Here is a 15,999-nt window from a genome sequence, read left to right on the forward strand (position 1 = left end):
TTTTAGCAACGTCTGAATTCTGAGCCAAGATAGTCCATTCATATGGAAAAGCAGCTGCAAACAACTTGGATGGGGCTGCAAGTTGGATGGGGTGGAGTCTCAGGGAATCACCAGGGCAGAGCAAACAGTGTGGGCCACACTGTTGGCAATAGATATGGCTGCCAGTCAGCTCTGTTACAAGGGAGGTCCAAGTACAGGAACAATGACCCCTGCAAGCACCCCTGTCTGGGAGAAAGCCACCCTCTGTGTTCTTGCCCTGATGCCAGACAATCCAGTTCCTCCTCGTATGTCCCTGGATTCCCCCAAGGCTTTCGCTCCGTGCTGAAGCTCAAATGTAACAAGACCATGTAAGTTCATGCATGGGCCCTGTAAGAGGAACACCTGGGACTCCAGCAGCCTCCATGTCATTCAGGCACAATCCCTGCTGGTTTTTACAGATTGAAGTTACGGGGACTTCACTTGCCAGCTCTGGAACCCTGAGCTGGGGGGTCTGGTGTGTGGCTAGGACCCCCTGCTTCTCTTGGGAAGCCTTGGCAATAACCCTCTTGATTCAGAAAAACACCACAGGTGGGAGTTGGACCAATCTGTTCCACACCTCCGCCCCTCCTACCAGTCTCAATGTGCTTTCTTCTTTACTTCTGTAGTTGTAGGACTTCCATTCAGCCAAATTTCAGGCAGTTTTGAATGATGGTGGTTCTGTATTTTAGTTGTCATTTTGGTGTGGTTATGGGAGGTGAGTGAGTATAGGCATTTACCTACACCACCATCTTGGTTTTCCAACAAGTGTTCTCTGCCACCATCTTACCTCCTAAATTCTTTTTTTTTTTTTTAACTTTAAATGAATTTTTATTAATTAAATCTTTTTTTTAAAATTAAATCTTTATTGTTCAGATTATTACATTTGTTCCTCTTTTTTCCCCCCCATAACTCCCCTCCTCCCAGTTCCCGCCCCACCCTCCACCCTCACTCCCCACCCACTGTCCTCATCCATAGGTGCACGATTTTTGTCCAGTCTCTTACCGCATCTCCCACACCCCTTTCCCCCCCAAGAATAGTCAGTCCATTCCCTTTCTATGTCCCTGATTCTATTATAATCATCAGTTCATGCTGTTCATCAGATTATTTATTCACTTGATTCTTAGATTCACTTGTTGGTAGATGCATATTTGTTGTTCATCATTTGTATCTTTACCTTTTTCTTCTTCTTCCTCTTCTTAAAGGATACCTTTCAGCATTTCATATAATCCTGGTTTGGTGGTGATGAACTCCTTTAGCTTTTCCTTATCTGTGAAGCTCTTTATCTGACCTTCAATTATGAATGATAGCTTTGCTGGATAAAGTAATCTTGGTTGTAGGTTCTTGGTATTCATCACTTTGAATATTTCTTGCCACTCCCTTCTGGCCTGCAAAGTTTCTGTTGAGAAATCAGCTGACAGTCGTATGGTTCCCTTGTAGGTAACTGAGTTTCTTTCTCTTGCTGTTTTTAAGATTCTCTATCTTTTGCTCTTGGCATTTTAATTATGATGTGTCTTGGTGTGGTCCTCTTTGGATTCCTTTTGTTTGGGGTTCTCCGCGCTTCTTGGACCTGTAAGTCCATTTCTTTCACCAGGTGGGGGAAGTTTTCTGTCATTATTTCTTCAAATAGGTTTTCAATTTCTTGCTCTCTCTCTTCTTCTGGCACCCCTATAATTCTGATGTTGGTACGCTTGAAGCTGTCCCAGAGGCTCCTTACACTATCCTTGCATTTTTGGATTCTTTTTTCATTTTGCTTTTCCAGTTGGGTGTTTTTTGCTTCTTCGCATTTCAAATCATTGACTTGATTCTTGCGCTCCTCTGGTCTGCTTTCGGGAGTCTGTATAATATTCGTTATTTCAGTCCGTGTATGCTTAATTTCTAGTTGGTTCCCCAATATAACATCGAGGGTCTCATTAGTTTTCTTGTAGATCTCATTAAGTTTATCGGCGGCTTCTAAACAGTTCTTGAGAGACCTTACAAGTGTGGTTCTGAACTCTATATCTTCCATTGACAATTTTTTCCTGTTTCTTTGTCTCCGCATTTTGTTATGCTTCCTTGGTGCACCCCCTAGTGGTCTTTGTGCGCAGTCTTATAGTTAAACCTTGATTGTTGTAGCTAATACCAGGGAGGGTTTGACCTCCAGGCCAAGTGGCTATGAGAATCAGCTGTGTCTGCAGTGAGAGAACTTCTGTCCTCTAGGGAGGTGCTAATCTGGCGTTTGCCTGAGGCTATCCGGCAAATGCCTGTGTGCAGGGCTTGGGCGGGGCGGGTCGCACAGGATCAACAGGGTGGGCCGGAGAGAGCAGTTATGGTGGCTCTCAGTCCTGTCCCCAGGGGCTCTGCCTCTCTGAGTCCCAGCACCCGCTGCAAACCTCGGAGAGAAAGCTGCACTCGCTCTGACTGAAGCCAGACAGTCCCGCTTCTCCCGTTTGAGTCTGGGTCCCTAAAGACTCGCCTGTATCTGGGGCTCAGAGTCTGCGACTCCCTACCGATTGAAAACGCCAACCGCGCCCTCCGCCGCCAGCCTGCTCTGTGTACTCCGCACCTCAGAATTTGACTTCAGCACTGCGCCTCCTCTGAGTGTCCGTATGCGTTTCTCTTTCCTCCTAGTTGTAGGACTTCCACTCAGCCAGCGTTCCTGTGGTTCTGGGTGATGTCCGTTCCGTTTTTTAGTTTCACTTTTGAAGTAGTTGTTCAAGGCAGCAAACTCCGGCGTTAACCTAATAATTTTTTAAGCTGCCTTCTAGTTAAGACTATATATATTATTTTAGCTAAGTAATTATTCCTGTTTTATTGAGCTGTTTAAATAATAAAAAAATCAGTTAGTTCTTTATTTAATCACCTTTTCAGCATCTTTGGGATAGATTATGTGATCTTTTTTCTTCATCAGCTCTATTGGTATGTGGAATTATCTTAATAGCTTTCCCCATATAAGACCACTTTAACATTCTTTAAATAAACAGCACTGGGTCTTTCAGTGTGCTCTTTTATTAAATGTTTAGAATTTTTACATTAGTTTTCAGAAAGTTGGAATGTAGTTTCCTTTCATGAATAGTCTTTATTTAGTGTAGTATCACTTCATGAAAATAGTTTAGAAGTCCTTTTCTTTCTTAATTCTCATAAGTAGAATTTGGATGACCTATTTTTTAAGGCTTTAGTAATCTTTTAAATGCTGCTTTCCTAGGAAAAGGACATGGTAAGTCTGACAATATTCTATGCCAGTGATGGCGAACCTTTTGAGCTCGACATGTCAGCATTTTGAAAAACCCTAACTTAACTCTGGTGCCGTGTCACATACAGAAATTTTTTGATATTTGCAACCATAGTAAAACAAGGACTTATATTTTTGATATTTATTTTATATATTTAAATGCCATTTAACAAAGAAAAATCAACCAAAAAAATGAGTTCGCGTGTCACCTTTGACACGCGTGTCATAGGTTCGCCATTACTGTTCTGTGCTCTATGGAAATTAATCTGTATCTCTTCTGTGTTCAGTTTGGTAAATTATAATTCTTTAGAAATATTATTTTAGCTATGTTTTAAAATTTATTGGGGAGATAACTCCTTTATCAAATATCCTCTGTCTATATTCATGATTATTTTAAATATTTCTTATTTCAGTGTCTGTGCTTTCTGTTTTCATTATATGAACTAATGGTTTATCTTATTTTTGATTTGTTTTTGCTTTATGTATTAGTTTTTTTCTTTTTATTAACCTAATTCTGCTTTTATACAGTTAATGCCTTTTCTGCTTTGCATTCATTTATTATTTTTCTAATTTTTTGAGGATCTTAAATTGTTTTAAAATTTTTATTGGTGTTTTTTAATTCCTTTACATGCATTATGATTAAAATTTATAGATACAAAGTTATTGTAGGGTTTTTTTGAAATTATTACCATTGTTTTTTAAATACAAAAATACTATTTTGGATTTTATACTATTTTGATCTAAGAGTTATTTAATATAGACTTCTAAAATTTCAAGTGGATTTACTTTTTAAAATTCTGTTATTTCTAGTTTTAGTAAAAAGTCTATGTGATTTCAACTTTTTTATATAAACCATCTATACTAATAAAAGGGTAATATGCTAATTAGACTGGATAGACCGGATGTCATTCCAGACGTCATTCCGGATGTCCTTCCTGACAAAGCCGGGGCCTGGGCCAAGCCACTCAGGGCCCTGGGTGCCTGCGGCCAGCCCAGGTGAAGCTGGCCCGGGTCCCGGGTGCCTGCGGCTGGCCAGAGGGAGGGAAGCCCATGTCTAGTGTGCCTGTGGCCAGCCAGAGGGAGGGAAGCCCAGGTTCTGGGTGCCTGTGGCTGGCCAAAGGGAGGGAAGTCCGGGTCCTGGGTGCCTGCAGCCAGCCACAGGGAGGGAAGCCCGGGTCCCAGTTGCCTGCGGCCAGCTGGAGGAGGGAAGCCTGGGTCCTGGGTGTGTGGGCTGAGGCAGAGGTGGTTAGGGGCAATCAACCAGGCAGGCGAGCAGTTAAGGGCGATCAGGCAGGCAGGTGAGTGGTTAGGGGTGATCAGGCAGGCAGAGGGGTTAGGGGCGATCAGGCAGGCAGGCAGAGTGGTTAAGGGTGATCAGGCAGGCAGGTAGGCAAGCAATTAGGAGCCAGTGGTCCCAGATTGCAAAAGGGATGTCCAACTACCGTTGTGGGATCAGGCCTAAACCGGCAGTCAGACATTCCCTGAGGGGTCCTGGATTGCGAGAGGGTGAAGACTGGGCTGAGGGACCCCCCTTTAATGCACAAATTTTGTGTACTGGGCCTCTAGTATTATCATAATTGAAAAAGTCATCCTTTTTCTCTCATACACAACTCATTCAGTACTTAAATTTTCCTTTGGCTTTTTCTCCTGTTGGCTAGGCATATGCTGGTCTGTATTCAATGTGACCTTTGTTAGCAAGTATTTTACACTCCAGAAACTACAAGACCCTTTGTCCCTATTAGTGGATTCCTGACATATATCCTTTTATTTCCTTTTGTTAAGGAATTCATGAGAACTTCAATAAGGCATAAACATTTACCTCTGTCTGAAAAATCATTGGTACATATTTCTAGGAAATACATGAATGGCCTTGCCTCTGAGGGAATGGAAAGCAGAAGACCTGAGCAAGGGGATAAAGGAACAAAACCAGTTGAGCATTTGTAAAATGGATGAGTAATTGAATAGGTTTAAAGGGAAGATTAAATTAGTAGAACTCCTCAGTATCTTTTTAATGTGTAGAGACAAAGAAAAAGTAACCCATAGCTTGGGGATAAAAGAATAAAATGAATTGAGCCTTTGTAAAATGCATGAGTAATAGAATAGGCCTAAAGGAAAATTAAGTAAGTATAAATCATCAATACCATTTTTGTATGTGGAGACAAAGGAAAAGTAACTCATAGCTATGTGAAGGAAGGAATGAGTATTATAGAGAATATTGCATAATTAAGGATATATAAGCAGTGATAAGATGCATAGGAGTACACAGTCACCATTTTCCATTTATATATTTAACTGGACTAGTTTGGATGAATAAAGGAAATACTTAAATCTTTATGGTAAGATATCCTATATAATAAAAGGCTAATATGCAAATTGACCAAACAGCCGAATGACCAGTCACTATGACGTGCACTGACCACCAGGGGTAGACGCCCAATGCAGGAGCTGCCCCCTGGTGGTCAGTGCACTCCCATAGGGAATGCGCTGCTCAGCAGAAGCCAGGCTCATGGCTGGCGAGTGCTAAATATGTCCGAACCCACGGGGAGCAGACCTAAGCCATCGGTTGGACATCCCCTGAGGGCGCCCAGACTGCAAGAGGTCACTGGCCTGGCTGAGGGACCCTTGAGTGCACAAATTTCATGCACTGGGCCTCTAGTATAGTAAATATACTAAAGCCAGATTAGAGACAGAGAAATATATGGGAATTAGTGAAACCTGTTATGTGCTATGAATTTATTTTAATTTTATCTTTTTAATCCTCACCCGAGGATATTTTTTCCATTGATTTTTAAGGAGAGTAGAAGGGAGAGGGAGAGACAGAGAGAAACACTGATGTGAGAGAGACACGTCAATTGGTTGCTTTCTGCACTAGCTCTGACCAGGGTCGGGGCCAAGAAGGAGACTGCCACTGAGGTAAGTGCCCTTGACTGGAATTGAACCCAGGACCCTTCAGTCCACAGGCTGACACTCTATCCACTGAGCCAAACCGCTAAGGCTAAATTTATTTTTTAATGGAGAGTAAAGTAGAGATTGTGTTTTTTGCCCTTAAAGAGGTTTAAGGGTAAGAAAATAAGCAGAATAACAATTGGAAAAATTAATAACTATATCATTTCAACATAGATATATAAAATATATATACATATATAATAACACAGACATGTAACAAAAAAAAAAACCAACCCACCCAAAACATCAATTTAGATACTGTCAGTAGAGCTAGTCTTAAAGCAAGTGACTTTTAAACAAAGGGCTTAGGATGAGAAGAAGCTACCATGTAAAAAGCCCAAATCAGATTTGTGGGAGATATAGCAAACTGAAAAGCCTAAAAGATGAAAGTAAGTTGGGACATGTTCTACGATCTCAATAGGTCTCTCCAAGTAGCAGTGAAGAGGACAGTGCTGAGATAATGTGTTATAAGCAAAGGCATTTTAACCACAGTAAGTTTGATTTTATTCTAAGAATAAAGAAAAATTGTTGAAAAAAGTTAAGTATGAATTTTTTTTTTATCTTCGGCAGAATCATATGGAGAATATTGAAATAGGACTGCTCAGGACTGTAGAATCCGATCCAAGAGATTTAGGTTGTATCTAAACCTGAGCATTTGTAATAAGTTCCCTAGTGATTCTAATCCACATCTCAATTTGAGAACCACTGACTTATGTTTACAGGCATATCTCGGAGATATTGTGGATTTGGTTTCAGACCACTGCGATAAAGCAAATATTCACCTTAAAGAAATTCACACAATTTTTTTTTCTAGAGACTATTCAGTTATGTGTACACTATACTGTAGTCGATTAAGTGTGCAATAGCATTATGTCTAAAAAAACAATATACATAACAACTAAAAATTATTTATTGCTAAAACATGTAAACCATTATCTGAACATTGAGTATGTCATAATCTTTTTGCTGGTGGAGAGTAACATCAAAGATAACCAATATAATACAAAACTTTTGAAATATTGCAAGAATTAATAACCAGAATAGAACACAGAGACATGAAGTAAACAAATGCTTTTGGGAAGATGTTGCTGATAGACTTGGTTAATGCAAGGTTGCCACAAGCCTCCAATTTGTAAAGAACATAGTATCTGCGAAGCACAATAATGTGATGCACAATAAAACGAGGGATGCCTATAACTAATACCCAATCTTACGTGAATTCTCATTTCTGGTGTTCCCTTATGTTTTTTTCTCCTCAAATTTTGTAATAGCTTTAGAATTTCATTGGTCATTACTTTGTCATTTTAAAATTATTATTTATTTTTTTTTGCTGTAGAAATTTTACTACTTTCAGAAAAAGGAACTACATTTTTGTCCTCTTGTTTTCTTTCAGATTTGGAGACCAGGTATGAAACCAAGAGGTTATCCTCAGAAAATGACATTAATGAAATAAACTTAGTCCAGTGGAAGATAATGGAAAGAATTAACACACGTGGCCTTAAGAATCTAATTTTAAAAAATAATTGGGAATCCAAAAAAAATTTTAAAGGACAAGAGGGATATTTTGGACAAGTGAAAATAACATCTCAAAAAGTGTCCTCTTACCAGAAACACACATCTCTTACTCCACATCAGAGAATTCATTTTGTTGAGAAACCCTATGAATGTAAAGAATGTGGGAAGGCCTTTAGAGTACGCCAACAACTTACTTTTCATCACAGAATTCACACTGGTGAAAAGCCCTATGAATGTAAGGAATGTGGGATGGCCTTTAGACAGACTGCCCATCTTAATCGACATCAGAAACTTCATATTGTTGAAAAACTGTATGAATGTAAGGAATGTGGAGAATCTTTCATGTCTGGCTCAGACCTTAGAGTACATCAGAAAATTCATACTGGTGAGAAGCCGTATGATTGTAAGGAATGTGGGAAGGCCTTCAGAGTGCGTGGGCAACTTACTCTTCATCAGAGGATTCATACTGGTGAGAAACCCTATGTATGTACAGAATGTGGAAAGGCCTTTAGACAGTATGCACACCTTACTCGACATCAGAAGCTTAATACTGCTGACAAACTCTATGAATGTAAAGAATGTGGGAAAGCCTTTTTGTGTGGCTCTGGCCTTAGAATACATCACAAACTTCATACTGGTGAGAAACCTTACGAATGTAAGGAATGTGGGAAGGCCTTTAGAGTGCGACAACAACTAACACTCCACCAGAGAATTCATACTGGTGAGAAACCCTATGAATGTAAGGAATGTGGAAAGACCTTTAGTCGTGGTTATCATCTTATTCTTCATCACAGAATTCATACAGGTGAGAAACCTTATGAATGTAAAGAATGTTGGAAGGCTTTTAGTCGTTACTCACAACTTATTTCACATCAGAGCATTCATATTGGTGTTAAACCCTATGACTGTAAGGAATGTGGGAAGACCTTTAGACTACTCTCACAACTTACACAACACCAGAGTATTCATATTGGTGAGAAACCTTATAAGTGCAAGGAGTGTGGGAAGTCCTTTAGATTGCGCCAAAAACTTACTTTACATCAGAGCATTCATACTGGGGAGAAACCCTTTGAATGTAAGGAATGTAAGAAGGCCTTTAGACTTAATTCATCACTTATTCAACATCTGAGAATTCATTCTGGGGAGAAACCCTATGAATGCAAGGAATGTAAGAAGGCCTTTAGACAGCATTCACACCTAACCCATCATGTGAAAATTCATAATGTAAAACTATAAGAAAGCCTCAGTCCTGTGTTGTAGAACCTTTATGGGTGTAGTAATTAATTCCTTTTGCTTCATACATGCAATCATCTTGGCATATGTGGTTTTGTAGAATTTTTAAAATGTGGTAATTTAGGAAAAAACCTTTGAAAATGGCAGTGTGTCCCGAGCCTTGTCCCAGAGCAGATAGAACGAGCAACTAAATCGAATAACATCCACCCCAAATTGGCGAAGTAGACACAGCTGGTGAGACAATTCGCAGCCGGGAAGGGCAGAGAACACCTGGAGAACGGTAAAATCAGGAATCTGGGCTGGGGAGAACTGCGAGACCGTCCAGCCCAGAGGGTCAGAGGGAAACCGCATGGCACAGAGTCCGTGTCCCTTGGGTCAGGCACAGCATCTCTCTGTGGAAAGAAGGTCTGCAGGACTGCTGGTGGCAGGGGATTCTAGATCTGGGTCCACAGTCACGACAGACTGAGCCCAGAGGGGGCATTCAGGACAGCTGCCCGGACCTCACTTTGCAGGGAGGAGAGGGGTTCACACAGGTACAGCTCTTTCCCCTCCTGTGGTCTTTGCTTTTCTTTGCTGAACCTAGTTCATAGGACCTTTCGGATATGGACACTCACCTGCGGCTGAGGTGTGGACTTGTGGAGTCTGGGGAGAGGAGAGGGTCCTGGAGAGGTGGCCACGAGTCTGGCGCTGAGTCATACCTGAGCCCGGAACCTGGGCAGCCATTTTCTCCTGAAGAGATAGCTCCTCCCTGCAGTCTCCAGGCAACCAATACAGCCACACCCAGACTACACCCTGAGTGGTACAAAGGGAAAAAAAAATCTGAATAGCCCCTGAGAATCCACAGGGACTGGCCTGAAGAGAGGCCTTCAGTCCCAGCAACAGGAAACTGAGACGCCACAGAGAGTACAGAGAGTGGGATCTTAAACCAGCCAAAGGAATGACACTTCACTTTTTCGTTTTTATTTTATTTTAATATTCTTATCTCTTTTTTCTTTCTTCTTTATTTCCCTTTTTTCATTTGTTTCTTTATTTTCTATTTCTTTTTGAATTATTTTTCCATCATTCTATTTTATTTTTTATCCTCTTTTTTAATCAACTTTTTCAATTTATTATTATCATTATCATTATTATTATTATTATTCTCTTTTTCTTCTTATGCACTAATCCTCTTTCTACTTTCTCTATACTGAACTGAGGTCCTCCGCATATTCATCCAATTCTTAACGTTACTTTCTGTATATAAGATTCTGCCCCCACCCTCTTTACTGGGAATTTGGTGTTTGTAAGTTTTGGTTTACCTATTTGTTTTCTGGTGTTCCCCCGCCACACCCCCCCCCATATATATTTTTTCCTTTTTTCGTTTTCTTTCATACCATTTTTTCTCTCTTCGATATCATTTGTGCTCTCTTTTCTCTCCCCTACTTCTCTTTTCTCTGGTGGTCACTTATATTGGGGTTATTGGTGTCGTGAGTACATTCGTGTTTTGTTCCCTTTATGTCGTGTCTTGTCAAAGTGAATTTTAACCTGTTTGGCCTAGAGAGTGAGCTAGAGAGTAAGCCACATAACCAGACCCTCGGAGAGGAGGCTCCATCCACGAGTGGGTCAATAACACTCCAGGCCCAACAACAGAGGCAGTAAGAAGGCAGCAGTAAGGGAGAGAGCATGAGTGAGGGGGAGCAAAAGAGTGTGGGGTGTGTGTGACTGAGGCACACTTAGATCCCACAGGACCTTTGGGGGCAGGCTAACTGGGCTCACCTAACTAGGCAGCCTCTGTTACCATTGCAAACAGTCCCAGAGCGGCTGGCTCTTCCTCAGAGGCCTCACTTTTTTGAAGGGGAGAGCTGCTGTGACCAAGAGCCCAGCCTCACCTCCACCCAGGGTGCCCTCAGATTACACCCGGGACTCTACAGCCACTCCTGCCAGGGACCTGCTACCTTGTCTGCAGTCCCACAGTCACCGAAACTCCAGCCACCCTGGGCGCAGGCTCCTGTGAGTTCCAAAGCATGCTCCCCTTTGACCAGCCCAACACTTTAGCCCAGGGCACTGCGACCATGCGAGCAGCAGCCCCGCAAGCAGCCTCATGCGGCCTGCTCCCATCTGAGGAGCAGCAGCTGTGTGAGAAGCCCACCCTGGTCCAAAGAGCAGCCTGCGCCCCCGCCCCCCCCCCAAAGGAGCAGCAGCCACATGAGCAGCCCGCCCATGACCAAGGAGCTGCAGCCTCATGCGGCCCACCCCCATCTGAGCAGCAGCCTCACGCACAGCTCACTTCCATCTAAGGAGCAGCAGCTGTGTGAGTGGCTTGACCTGGTCTGAGGAGCAGCAGCTGCCTGAGCAGTCCGCCATGGTCTAAGGAGCAGCAGCCGCGGTGCAGCCCGTCCCCAGCCAAGAAGGAGTAGCCGAGTGAGCAGACAACCCCTGTCCGAGGAGCATTAGCCACGTGAGCAGCCTGCCTCCATTCAAGGAGCAGCAGCTGTGCGAGTGCCCCCCCACACCCCCACGCCCCTGTCCAAGGAGCAGCAGACTCATGCGCAGCTCACCCCCATCAGAGGAGCAGCAGCTACGGAAGCAGCCTACCCCTGTCTAAGGCTCACATGACCTCATTTATGGAATATAATGAATAACAAACTGATGAACAAAAACAGATCCAGAGACAGAGAAGCATTGATCAGACTGTCACACCTCAGAGGGAAGGTAGGGGAAGGTGGGGGTAAGTGGGAGAGATCCACCAAAGGACTTATAGCATGCATATAAGCCTAACCAATGGACACAGACAACGGGGGTGAGGGCATGAGTGGAGGTTTGAGGGGACAATGGAGCAATAAGGACACATATGTAATACCTTAATCAATACAGAACAAACATTATAAAAATGTGGTAATTTAATGTATTCTACCATTACTCAAACCTGATAAACTTCACATTCATTCTAAAAACTGATCTTAATATAACAAATGTGGGAAAGACACTTATCTCTATCCCATCACTTTCCTACTTGTATTTTATTGAACAATATGCTATTAACTGCTCTTCATTACAATTTATTCATTTGTAAAATCTATAATAATAAAAGTGTAATATGCTGATTAGACTGGATGTCCTTCCAGATACCTCCCCCACGAAGCCAGGACTGCGAGGGAAGTGCTGGTCCCTGGTGCCTGCTAGCAGCCACTGGGAAGCCCAGGTCCCACGGCTGGAGGGAAGCCTGGGTCCTGGGTGCCAGAGGGAAGCTGGTGCCAGCAGCTGGGGGAAGGAAGGCCTACTCTTGCACGGATTTCGTGCATTGGGCCTCTAGTGGTAATATAATACTGTGGCAGAGTAATATTACTGTAAATTCATTGATACTCCCTTCAAGAGGTGGAATTTACATCCTTTCCTCTTGAATATAATCAGACTTTGACCAGTAGAATATAGTGAAAATGCCAGTTTCTGGGACCCAGACTTGTATATTTTATTTCATTTACTAGTATTGGCATACTCTCTCAAGTTCAGACCCTGAACTGTTAAAAAGTCTGGCTACTTCTCTTGAAGATACCACATGGAGAAGTCCTGAGAATACAGAGAGGGAGAAGTGCTCAGTCTTCCAGACATGCCCACCAGGACACCAGACAGTTGAGTGACATAGTTTTGGATCCTTCAGATCAGCCACCAGCAGAATGCCATTGAGTGACCTCAGTTATTGCTCTATACAACAGAAAAATTGATCAACTGAGCCCCTGCCCAAATTCCTGACCCACAAAATCATGAGATACAATAAAATGGTTGTTGGTTTAAGCCTAAATAATCAAAGTTGACTTAAGATACTATTAAAAAAACTTGTACAGATCTATAAACAAAGGAAAACATTTAAATTTAGTTATCTTGTTTTTCTTAAAACCAGAATCAATAGTTTTGCAGGCAACAAGAAGTTTTTAAGAATAGATAACCTCTAACAAAATTTTTCCAGATCATTCTACAATGCACTATTTTAATAGATGAGAATAGCCCCTAAAAAGTAAAATCTAGATCAGTATCAATAAAGATATATGTAAGCATTTCAAATAGAGTTTAGTAAATTGAACTCAGTAGTTTATTAAAATGATTATAAAACATAAAATTATCTACCAGGATTATCCAGGGACTTGATCTGTTGTGATTCAATTAGGTATCCAGATTTTAGGTTTTCTAACCTGAGCAATGTAACAATGTTGGAAAAAATGACATGACTCAGCTCTGCTATCTTATAAATTGTTTCTCTTCTTATTGTTTATCTTCATTATCTTTTAAAAAGGGATAAACAATAGCCTGGTTGGCATGACTCAGTGGTTGAGCATCAACCTATGAATTAGGAGGTCAGGGTTCCATTCCTGGTCAGGGCACATGCCCAGGTTGTGGGCTCGATCCCCTGTGGAGGGGCTTGCAGGAGGCGGCCAATCAATAATTCTCATCACTGACGTTTCTATCTCTCCCTCTCCCTTTCTCTCTGAAATCAATAAAAATATATATTTTAAAAAGGATGAATAATAGCTATAAAAAATAGGCATTCAACCCTTAGGAACCTTCCATAAATAAAAATGAGTATTGCTACACACTTCATTTTGAAACAAACCTCTGTAATGTTCCTGTAGTCAAACAATACATTATGACTTGTACCTACAAGTCCATTTTGCTCATAATGGGCAGATTGGGCAGATCCATTGAAAAATCATTCACCGTCTAGAATAATACATAGTTCCCACTCATTTCAATTTTTTTTAAAATTTGTAATGATTACACACAATGTTTACACAAAAATATCATGCTGAAGAGTATTATAAGTACTATAATAAAATTAATTTTTGTCTGTAGGTCAATGTATTTCTCCTTCATGGTTACATTTTTATGTTAGAGGTCTTCTGGAGACAGTACCTTAACTCAAAATTTCTGAAAGTATGTTCCACAAAACTAGTATTTAATGGTACTTGAAAATGATTTTGTGGTCAAACAAGCACAGGAGCTCTGTATACATTATTTCTTGGCGGGGGGTGGGGGGGACACATAGAGTCTCTATAAAAAATATTTCATTTTGCCGAAACCGGTTTGGCTCAGTGGATAGAGTGTCGGCCTGCGGACTCAAGGGTCCCGGGTTCGATTCCGGTCAGGGGCATGTGCCTGGGTTGCGGGCACATCCCCAGTGGGGGATGTGCGGGAGGCAGCTGATCGATGTTTCTCTCTCATCAATGTTTCTAGCTCTCTATTCTCTCCCTCTCTGTAAAAAATCAATAAAATATATTTTAAAAAAAATTTCATTTCATCGCCCTAGTCCAGGGGTGGGCAACCTTTTTGTGAGTGAGTGCCAAAACCAGCAAAATCTCTGACTCAAAATTCTTCTACGTGCCAACCCTAATTTTTTGAGAACATGTTACGCCTACTTGATATCTCTTAAGGTGTACGTATGTGAAGAAACTTGAAGAAATAATAAAATTCATTCGAGCGACAAAAACACAGTATATGATGATGGAAAATACATTTATTTTTTAATGTATACATGTACAATGATAGTCTGACAGAAAACTTTATGACTCTGTTTGATATTATCAGTGGGACTTTTGCTGCTGCATCACTAATGATAAAGATTTTACATCAGGTTTATATTTCGTGACCTTCAGATATATGCATGAGCTACTACTTTCATCCGCCAGGCTACTCCTATTACAAGACTTAACAAAATTCATCACGGAGAACAAAGATTCACAATTGTAAATTGAAAATTATAAGAGAGGGTTTCACATGCCAGCAAAAGTTACTGGTGTGCCAGGAGTTGCCCACCCCTGCCCTAGTTGGTTTGGCTCAGTGGATAGAGTGTAGGCCTGTGACTCAAGGGTCCCGGGTTCAATTTTGGTCAAGGGCACATGCTCAGGTTGCAGGCTCTATCCCTAGTAGGGACCATGCAGGAGGCTGCCGATTAATGATTTTCCCTCATTAATGTTTCTATCTTTCCCTCTCTGAAGTCAATAAAAATATATTATATATATTTCACTTTATCTAAACCTGTGTATTTCAGACTATGATAGAATTCTCATTCCCATTACCTATTGCAGGTGATATTCCACTTTGGTAGATGTTACCTTGACCTAAAAGTGTGGCTTTAAGGATAGAAATGTCAGCATTATGACAGGTGTATGGTTATCTGTATAGTGAAGAAAGCAACTCATCATGCTATCCAAGCTAATTCTTTTAAAATTAAATTTTATGGTGCTTTTCAATAGAACAGAAAACCCCTAGCTCTGTTGTTTAGATAAATGCATCATATGTATTTAGGCCCTTTATTGTAATGTTTAGGTTCGATACAACTTCTCACTGAATATCTACCGAATATTTGTGTTTCTTGCTATACAGAAGCAAGAGTTTCTCTGAGGTATTTATCAAAAAGTGGGGTTGCCTAGTCACAGGTTATATTTACTTTCAATATCACTAGATATTCCTGGAGAAGTGGAGAACATCAATGTGGTACTAATTTACAACCCCTTCAACATGATAAAATATTATATCTCCACTTCTGGCATGTGCTTTAATATGTTCTTGGTTAATAGTAAGAATCTTTTTACATCTGTTTATTGATAAATACTGTAATTTTCTAATTCATGCTTTTTTACCATATTCCTTTTTTAAAAGAACATTTATATAAGAATTGTGGGATTCTTAAAAATGACATTCTAGATAGTAATCCCTTACCTAGTATAAATGATAAAACCTTATCCCAGATCTGGTTTATATCTGTATTTATTGTGATACTGTCATTAAAGTTTAAAATATAGATGTAATCATAGCTTTCATTATGACCCAATCGTCTTAATTTATTTTCTTTTACTAGACTGTTGGTTTTCTAGTCAATCAGTTATGTCAATTGCAAAGAGATATACTTTTATTTTCTGAATATTTATAGTTATTAATTCATTTTATTATAATAGAAAGAATTCCAGTACAAAGTCTAGGATTAGTGGTGATAGAAAGGCATCTAATTGTTTTCCCCAATTTAATGTAAATCATTAAGTGTAATATTTGCTCTAGATTTGAGGTCAACAGATTTTGTGTGGCTTAGTTGTTTCCTTCAGTCACTAATC

At 40.7% G+C, this 15,999-nt stretch overlaps 1 protein-coding gene across 1 annotated transcript in view; it reads left to right on the top strand.

Moving 5' to 3' along the window:
- The window catches only part of LOC308531064 (uncharacterized protein), a 62,267-nt gene extending 52,550 nt beyond the window's left edge, over nt 1-9,717 (top strand). The window contains exon 5 of the mRNA XM_081107913.1: nt 7,566-9,717. Within this exon, the coding sequence (XP_080964039.1) occupies nt 7,566-8,923 (1,358 nt within the window). The 3' untranslated portion in view covers nt 8,924-9,717. The remainder of the gene's footprint in view (nt 1-7,565) is intronic.
- Nucleotides 9,718-15,999: the final 6,282 nt, after the last annotated feature.

This window comes from Myotis nattereri, assembly GCF_964212035.1.
Source record: "Myotis nattereri genome assembly, chromosome: 15".
Lineage (NCBI taxonomy): Eukaryota > Metazoa > Chordata > Mammalia > Chiroptera > Vespertilionidae > Myotis > Myotis nattereri.